Source organism: Thamnophis elegans, chromosome Z (genome assembly GCF_009769535.1).
Source record: "Thamnophis elegans isolate rThaEle1 chromosome Z, rThaEle1.pri, whole genome shotgun sequence".
NCBI lineage: Eukaryota > Metazoa > Chordata > Lepidosauria > Squamata > Colubridae > Thamnophis > Thamnophis elegans.
Genome location: NC_045558.1, coordinates 136,159,703 through 136,169,625, shown reverse-complemented (window position 1 = coordinate 136,169,625; position 9,923 = coordinate 136,159,703). Strand labels below are relative to the sequence as shown.

Here is a 9,923-nt window from a genome sequence, read left to right as displayed (position 1 = left end):
CTATCTATCTATCATCTATCTATCTCTGTCTCTATCTCTCTCTCTCTCTCTCTCTCTCTCTCTCTCTCTCTCTCTCTCTCTATCTCTCTATCTCTCTATCTCTCTATCTCTCTATCTCTCTATCTCTCTATGTCTATGTCTATCTCTATCTCTATCTCTATCTCTATCTCTATCTCTATCTACATCTACATCTTTATCTATATCTATATCTATTTCTATATCATCTATCTCTATATCTATAGTGGTGTGTGTGTGTGTGTTTGTTTGTTGTTTTAGCATAATTCTGGGATGCCTGAGCAATTTCAACCAAACTTGGTACACAGATGACTTAACCTCTGGAAACAAATACTGTGGGGGGGGGGGGGTAAGACACCCCTAACACTGGTTAGTATGTGTGTTCTGTTAAGATGCAGCCTTTTGTGCCTTTAAATGGCTTCTACTGTACTGACATAAAATGGCTTCTACTGTACAGTGCAGTAGAGTTGGCACGGTAATGGTATTCCACAAGGTGGCTCCCTCTGGTAACGGGGAAATCTAACAGTAGAAATTACGTTTGGTCTGGACATTTCCCCCTATAAATAAATACCCAGGCAATACTGGGTTATCGGCTAGTTCTTTATAAAATACATGTGATGAGCTAAACCATGGATAAACTTGGTCTTCTCTGTAGGAAAGCAATGGACTATATTTTAATTCACATGCATTAATGGTCCTCGTTTGGTTTTTGACCAATAGCGTCATTTTTATGATAAATTTGGCTGAAGTGAAGTATGTTTAAGATGCATGAGATATCAAGAATTGTGAGTTCTAAGAACAATTCATATGCATCACACAGCATGGCAAATATAAACATTTACAGCCTGGCTTCTAAGTAGGCCTAAATATTTACAAATAACATAAATTAACAGAAATACAGAAGAGGACGTTAGAAATTGTTATTTTTTTCCCTTCCGCTTTGTCTCTTTTTTTCTGTTCAGTTTCCAATATTTCAATTGTAGTTAAATTTGCTTTACCTTCTTTTCTTTGTTTTCAATATGTACAAAGAAGATTAAGTGACAATATAGATTTCAAAGACTAAAATCTTCATTGTTCAGCAAATACTACAATGTCATCTTCTGCAGTTTTTTAAAGTACATTCACTTCTGGGTGGAAAATCCAGATGATTTACATTTGTTAACGCTGACATTAGACAAAAATGTCGGTGAAAATAAGACCTCCCGGATAATAAGCCCCAATCGGGCTTTTATAGCAATAGCAGTTAGACTTATATACCGCTTCATAGGGCTTTCAGCCCCCTCTAAGCGGTTTACAAAGTCAGCATATCGCCCCCACAGTCTGGGTCCTCATTTTACCCACCTCGGAAGGATGGAAGGATGAGTCAACCCTGAGCCGGTGAGATTTGAACATCTGAACTGCAGATAACTGTCAGCTGAAGTGGCTGCAGTACAGCACTCTAACCACTGCACCACCTCGGCTCTTCATTTTGAATGCATGCACTAAAATAAGCCCTCCGCTGAAAATAAGCCCTCCATGAAATATTGCAACACAGCAGCAGCCATGAGGTGACCATGCTCACCGCCTCCTGCACCTCAAATATAATAAAACTTCCCCAAAAATAAGGCCAAGCGCTTATTTTGGGGGTCAAAGAAATAAGACCCTGTCTTATTTTGGGGGAAAACATGGGTAGATATAATATTTTTGTCTTTCTTCTTTACCTTCAATGTCCTAAGTTATCCAGACACTGGTGTCTTAACTATTTTAAACATCATTGCATAAATAGAGCATAAACAATGCAATGTAGTAAGCAAGCTTCACCAAAGAACTGTGGCTTCTGAGGCTTCTGAGGCACAGTGGTGATTCGAAGGAATAACCTTTGTAGAATAAAACCTTATAAAAATATTGAGGTGCCCTCGTCACCTCAAGACTGGATTACTGTAACACACTCTACATGGGGCTGCCTCTGAAGAGTGTTCGAAGACTACAGTTGGTCCAGAATGCATCCGCTCGAACGATAATGGGTGTACCTAGATACACCCATGTTACACCTATCCTCCGCAAGCTGCACTGGCTCCCCATTGGTCTCCGGACGCGCTTCAAGGTGCTAGTCGTTACTTTTAAAGCCCTACATGGTTTAGGACCTGGCTACCTGAGAGACCGCCTCCTGCCATTCACCTCCCAACAACCAATAAGATCGCACAGGTTGGGCCTCCTCCGGTTGCCATCGACCGGACAATGCCGGCTGGCAGCTCCCTGAGGGAGGGCCTTCTCTGTTGCTGCACCGGCCCTGTGGAACGATCTACCCACAGAGATCCGGACCCTTACCACTCTCCCGGCCTTCCGTTTTAAAGCAACCAAAACCTGGCTGTTCCGGCAGGCTTGGGGCTGTGATTAATATCCAGCCCCACTTGATTGAATGGATGATGTACTAATTGTAAAATTGTATCTTTTTACATTTTAATTGCTTTTATTTTTGCTGTGAACTGCCCAGAGTCCCACCGGGATGTGGGCGGCATACAAATTTTATTAAATTAAAGTAAAGTAAGTATTGATATATGGATGTGATTATTTCCTAGGAAGCATCTCTCTTCCCCCTGTTCCTCAAGATCACTTGCCTGGAATGGTTTAGGGCAATGATGGCGAACCTTTTTCTTATGGTGTGCCACAATTGTGTGCATGCGCACCAGTGCATGCTCACACGTGCCCACACCAATCCCATCCTCTCGCCCACCTGGGCATGCATGAGCAACCCCCTCCTGCGCATGCATGCACAACCCCTTCCCAGGCTCCGGAGGCTTTCCTAAAGCCCGGGGAGGGTGAAGACAGCCTCCCCTGGCTCTCTGGAAGGCGGAAAATAAGCTGCCAGCAAATGCCATAGGTTCCCCATCATGGGTTTAGTGTCTCCTATTTGTGCAGGGGGTTGGACTAGAAGATGTTCAAGCTCCCTTCCCACTCTGTCTTCTATCCTTCCTTATTTGGTGGCCAAATAAGTATTTGAGCTCCAGCTTCAATATCCGTCTTCCAAAGGTCGACAGTGCTGATTCCTTACATTTGCTTACTAGGCAAGAAATAAGATGTCTTTAAAGATCTTATTTATTTTTCAAGAAAAACAAAGGTTTTCATTGAGGAAATTAGAGAAGTTTTGAAATAATACTAATGATGATAATAATAATGATGAAGATGATGATGAAGAAGAAGAAGAATGAAAGAAAGAAAGAAAGAAAGATGAGAGAAGAGAGAGAGAGAAGAGAGAGAGAAAGAAGAAAGAAGAAAGAAAGAAAGAAGAAAGAAAGAAAGAAAGAAAGAAAGAAAGAAGGGTCGACGAGAAGGAATATGAAAAAATCGCGAAATACCAGGACTTAAAATCGAAATTCAACGACTATGGCCCAAACCAGCAGTGGTAATTCCAGTGGTAATTGGCACACTGGGTGCTATTCCAAAAGCACTGGAATCACATTTAAAACAGTTAAAAATTGACAAAATCACCATCAGTCAAATGCAAAAAGCCGCACTGCTTGGATCTGCACACATATTACGAAAATACGTTACGACATCCTAGGCCCCTGGGTGGGGCCCCGACTAGTAACCAATGCCAAATCCGGCGAAACAACTGGCCACTGTATACAATTGTACAATAATAAGAATAATTCTTAATAAAAATCAAGAATGACTCAGCCTTCTACCCTTCTGAGGTCGGTAAAATGAGGACCCAGATTGTGGGGGCAAAATGCTGAATAGACAGGCTGCAAAGCACTGTGAAGCGGTACGTGTGAAGTGGTATGAGCCATGGTGGTACAGTTGTTAGAGAGCAGTTGGCTGCCTGCAATTTGGCAATTCAAATCTCACCAGGCTCCAGGTTGACTCAGCCTTCCATTCTTCCGAGGTGGGTAAAATGAGGAGCCAAATTGTTGGGGGCAATGTGCTGATTCTGTAAACCACCTCGTGGGGGCTGCAAAGCACTGTGAAGCACTGTATATAAGTCTAAGTGTTCTTGCTCTTGCTATGTAAGTGTAAATGCTGTTGCTATGCTGCAGAGCCTAAACCATTCAGTTTGTTATAGAAAGTAGACATGGAGGAAATGTTTGAGAACTTGAAGCTGTGCCATTTTAATAATCAGGCATTTGTCTACACTACAGCTGAAGTAAGTAGAAAGAGAAATAGCTATCCTGAAAAAGAGAATTTCACCCTAATTGATAACAGGGAGAGGTTTTTGCAAATCTCCAGATTCACTTCCTCTCGCTGTGTAAGCTGTGCAGTAGTAGACTGCTGTGTCTTCCATTTTTAGACTATCCATTTGTAGATACAGCTGGCTGTTAGCATTGTCCCTGGAGACGGTGAAGCACCCTTTCACAGATTCTGCATAGTATTGCTTGCTTGAGTCAAACCAAATAACTGCAATCCATTCCAGTCCTTTCCCTGGAGCCTGTCGCACCCAACGCAGGCCAGCATTGCCAAAGTCAAACCCTGAACCTTTGCAGGAAAGGCGGAAGGACTCCCCAGGCTTTTTTGAACCTCCTCCAGATTGTTCAAGGAGAGCTTCAGATTTGACACCTAGGAATCAATATGCATTTTAATACGTGTCCGTGAATTAATGTATAGATAATGAACGTATAGAGAGTTTGGCTCACCTTTGGCTGCGGAAGAAAAGTCACACCTTACCTTTGAACAGGACTGGACATATAAGTAACAGCAGCAAAAGGACCATTTTTCCCTTCAATTTTTGGCTTGTATTAGTGGCTGGTAATGCAGTGGGATTGGTCTTCGTCTAAAGAATAGTGGGATTGGTCTTCGTCTAAGAGAATAGTGTTGGGGACTTCATTGATGAAGGGGCACAGAGCAATCCTCGCATTTCTACAGGAAGCTGTCCTTATATTTACATATCTGTCAAAATAAAAGGGGCAATGTTTCCTGTTGTGACTCGGCTAGAGCCTTGGGAGCTGTTATCAGACTCTGACAGCAAGGGGGCTTTTGAGTCATGTTTGGAAGAGGAGGAGGGTTCTGGACAGGGGTCTGCCTCCGAGTAGGGCTCAGAGAGGCTAGTTGGTCCCTAGGTAATGACTGAGCCTTGGGCCAGTGAGGAGGACATAAGAGAGACTGAGCCTTGGAGCAGTGGGGAGGAGACAAGAGAGGCTGAGCAAGAACCCTTCTGTGAGTCTTTTTGGGATGCACGTAGGAGACGAGCTGACCGAAGTCAGGCACAAGGGAGGACTTCGAGGAGGTGATTGCAACCAGATGTGCCTCGTTAGAGGCTTCCCTTATGTATAAAAGGACTGGTGGTGCCACGCCCTGCTCCCAGAAATCAACGTTCCTTGTTCCTGGATTGTGTTTCTTTGCTGTGCACTTCGAAAAGTGGTTTGACTTCTGTAATCCTGATTCATAGAGACTTTGGGAAGAAGGGCTTTGCTTCCATTTGATTCATCTTGTATTTGCCGTAAGAAACATTTTATGTTTGAGTCCGTTATCTTCCGACAGAGACTTTAATTAGTTTAGTTTGGCTCGCAGCCATTTTGAAACTGAGAACTGATAAAGAGAATTCCTTTTCCTTTTATTTGCCTGTCGTCTGTTAACAAGTGAAGGAGGGGGGAACAGAACAGTTTCCTATCAGCTGTTCTCGGAGATCGACAACATGACTTGGGAGGCATTAAGGTCTGAACAACTGAGGAGAATGAGCATCATAATGGTCACATTGGTTCAAACATCAAAGCAAATAATCAGACGCAGAGTTAAGTCCTTTGCCAATGGCTAATAACCTCTAGCAATAATCTATAGACAAGGATCAGAGGGGATAGGATAGCATTGCTCCAATATTTGGGGGATGCCAGAGAGAGGAAAGGGTCAAGCTATTTTCCAAAGCACTCAAAGGCCAGACTCAAAGGAATAATGGATGGGGAACAGATCAAGGAGAGATTCAACCTGGAAATAAGGAGAACTTTTCTGACAATGGGAACAATCAACCCATGGAACAGAAGTTGCCTTCTGAGGTGGTAGAAGCTTCATCACTGGAGGCTTTTAAGAAGAAACTGGACTGTCCTTTGTCAGAAATGGTGTAGGGTTTTCTGCTTGGGGGGTAGGTGGGGGTTGGACTAGATGACCTACAAGGTCCCTTCCAACTCCATTTACTTAAAGAGATTGAAAGACAGAATCACAAATTGGGGGGTGAGTAAGGATGTATAATTATATTAAGATAATGATGAGAATAGCTGGGAATTGTAATCAGGTTTACATCACGACCAAAATTAGGCTGGGGGGTGGGTGGATTTAAATGTACAATGACTATATACAGTTGCAAGAAAAAGTATGTGAACCCCTTGGGATTACGTGGAGTTTTGCATGAATTGGTCATAAAATGTGCTCGGAACTTCATCTAAGTCACAACAATAGAAAAACACAGTCTGCTGAATATAATACTACACAAACATTAGATGTTGCCATGGTTTAATTGAACATAACATGTAAACATTCACAGTGCAGGGAGGAAAAAATATGTGAACCGTTGGACTTAATAACTGGTTGACCCTCCTTTGGCAGCAATAATCTGAACCAAACGTTTCCTGTAGTTGCAGATCAGACCTTCACAACGATCTGGAGTAATTTTGGACCACTCCTCTTCACAAACTGTTTCAGTGTAGCAATATTCTTGGGATGTCTGGTGTGAATCGCTCTCTTAAGGTCATGCCGCATCATTTCAATCGGGTTGAGGTCAGGACTCTGACTGGGCCACTCCAGAGGGTGTATTTTGTGCTGTTGAAGCCATTTTTGTGTTGACTTACTTGTATGCTTTGGGTCATTGTCCTGTTGCATCACTCATCCTCTGCGGAGCTTCAGTTGGTGGACAGATGGTCGTACGTTTTCCTGCAAAATGTCTTGATACACCATGGAATTCATTGTCGCATCAATGACAACAATCCGTCCAGGCCCTGAGGCAGCAAAGCAGCCCCAAACCACGGTGCTCCCTCCGCCATGTTTTACAGTGGGGATGAGGTTTTTAATGTTGGTGTGCTGTGCCTTTTTTGTGTCTGTGTCATAAATCACATTCTCCAATGAGGTGCATGCTCCACAAGCCTGCTGTAGTAATCTGAGATCCGACTCTAGCCAAAGGTATATGTGGAATGTGCTCCCCCCTTTCCCCACCATGGCAACTTATAATAGACATGTAAACGATTTATGAATTGACAGGTATAGTGTTTCCTGCATTAGCAAGGGGTTGGATTAGAAGACCTACAAGGTCCCTTGAAACTCTGTTTTTCTATTCTATTCCATTTGTTTGCTACCTATTAAAATAACCACAAATTTCATGTAGGGAGAGCTTCAATTGCCTGTGTCCTAATTTATGAATCCAAATTCCTTACTTCTGAAACAACATGAAGAGCTTCTGTGAAGAAAATAAGATTTATGTGCACTTCCTCTCACTGTGCTTGAACAGTAATAGACAGCCGAGTCCTCTGGTTTGAGGCTGTTCATTTGCAGATACAGCTGGCTTTTTGCATTGTCCCTGGAGACGGTGAAGCGCCCCTTCACTTTGCTTGAATAGTAAATGCTAGCTGAACTTGGTTGTATATATGAAACCCATTCCAGTCCTTTTCCTGGAGCCTGTCTCACCCAAACCATCCAGCGGCTGCTGAAGGTGAATCCAGAGCCTTGACAGGAGAGACAGAGAGACTCTCCAGGCCTTCTCACATCCCCTCCAGACTCCACCAACTGGGCCTCAGATTGCACGCCTGTAAATAGAATAGAATAGAATACATTTTTTTGGCCAAGTGTGGTAGAAACACAAGGACTTTGTCTCCGGTGTGCAGAAGCTGTCAATATGCATGCAAAGCAACAGAGTAATCATAATCGGAATAATGACACCAATAAGAGGCAGTAGTGTAATGGCAAAATCAGGGTCTGCCGTTCTACTTAGGTAAGAATATGAGACGACACCTTTCCAGAGGAGAGGGGTTTTTATTATTATTGAATGCATTCAAGAGACCAGTAGATTTTCACCTAACTGATCTGATTTAGGTACATTTTGACAGAGTTTTTATACCTTTGAAATGGTTATTACAAATCATATAGACGTCATATAGGCGTGCACTTCTCCAGGTCATAACTTCTCACCTAAGTCAGCACAAGGTTATTTCGGGTAGATTACAAATATTTAAGGAAAATTACAATACAGGATTCCCAAACCACAATAGGGAAGTAAAGTGAAACTAATAGAGAAGTGAATCTTGGTTACTCATGCAGAAAGAGAAAAGGTCAGAACGCCATTCAGATATATTGCTAAAAATATGGCTAACCTATAGCTTGTTTACAAGTTGAACTTTGGTTATCTTAAACTGTGCTCTATGACTAAGGTAATGTGGTTAGCTGCCCACCCAGTCTTTCCTACTTGCAAAAACTATTCTATGTTTCCTGTTTCCAAACAGAAAAAAATAGGTTCCTTATTTCTTTTCTTTAGGTGAAGGAGCATAAGCAGAGTTTCAATTTTTAAGCTTTTGAGTTAGAATAAAGACAAGTAGCCTGATTAAGTATTGAGGGGTTCAATGGTGGACCCCATGCTGTTTCAGTAGTAGAAAAGATGAGAAGGATAATAATAATATTACAGCCATGCAAGATGGGTTAATGGACATGCCAGTACTGTGAGAATCAGCTGTTCAGCAGAGTGATAGAACAAGAGAGAAAAAAACTGTTTCTATGTCTAGTTGTTTTGCCATACAATGCCCTATAGTGGGGAGGAATTGAAAGAGTTTATGTTCTGGATGTGAGGCAGTGGTGGGTTGCCAATGTTTTTTAGTATTGGTTCGGGCATGCTTGCACATGCCTCTGCCATTACTACTGGTTTGCCCAATCCGGGCTGAACCAGGAGCAACTCACCTCTGATGTAGGTATTTTCTCAGCCCTCTTTTTTACCAGCGCACTATACAGGTCCACAGTGGAAAGTTAGTTGCTTGGAATTGGTTTTCTTTCTTTCTTTCTTTCTTTCTTTCTTTCTTTCTTTCTTTCTTTCTTTCTTTCTTTCTTTCTTTCTTTTTTCTTCCTTCCTTCCTTCCTTCCTTCCTTTCCTTTCTCTTTCTTTCTTTCCTTCCTTTTTCTTTCTTTCCTCCCTCCCTTCTCTCTCTTTCTTTCTTTCCTCCCTTCCTCCCTTGCTCTTTCATTACTCCCTTCCTCTTTCTCTTTTTCTTTCTTTCTTTCCTTCCTTTCTCTTTCATTCTTTCTTTCTTTCCTCCCAATCTCCCTCTTTCTTCCTTCCTTCCATCCATCCATCCATCCATCCATCCTTCCTTCCTTCCTTCCTTTCCTTTCTCTTTCTTTCTTTCCTTCCTTTCTCTTTCTTTCCTCCCTTCCTCCCTTGCTCTTTCATTCCTCCTTTCCTCCTTCTCTTTTTCTTTCTTTCTTTCCTTCCTTTCTCTTTTATTCTTTCTTTCTTTCCTCCCAATCTCCCTCTTCCTTCCTTCCTTCCTTCCTTCCTTCCTTCCTTCCTTCCTTCCTTCCTTCCTTCCTTCCTTCCTTTCTTCAGCTCTAACTAAACTCTGTGCCTGTCCCATTTAGTTGCTGTACCAAACTACACAGTCATAGAAATACAAATGGCAGTTTCTGTAGAATTCATCAGCAGCTCCTTGGGAAAGTGGGTTATATAAGCCCAACAATAACCAGAAAGGAAGAATTTTCTTTTTGCTTGAGAAAATTTACCTCTGAGAACTGTGAGCAAGATTACCGAGCTTAGCCAAAAAGTCATCTTGGATCAGTCAGAGAGGAATTCTATGGAATGCCTTCAAATGTCCATACACTCTGAAGGTTTCTGCATTTAGCCTGTAGAGAAAGCTGCTTCACTTAAAAAGGAAACTATATCAGAATTTACATATCCCTACTAATAAAAGGACCTCTCTGGTTTTTTCTCTCCACATTTCTTTGTTGGTAGAACAAAGAAATCATAGCTCAAA

At 42.2% G+C, this 9,923-nt stretch overlaps 1 gene segment (V, D, J or C); it reads right to left on the bottom strand.

Annotated features, from left to right (window-relative positions):
- Nucleotides 1–4,183: 4,183 nt before the first annotated feature.
- On the bottom strand, nucleotides 4,184–9,718 carry LOC116521972. The segment is given in 2 exon segments: nucleotides 4,184–4,548; nucleotides 9,673–9,718. Coding segments are annotated over 2 exon segments (411 nt in total).
- Between the last annotated feature and the right edge of the window lie 205 nt (nucleotides 9,719–9,923).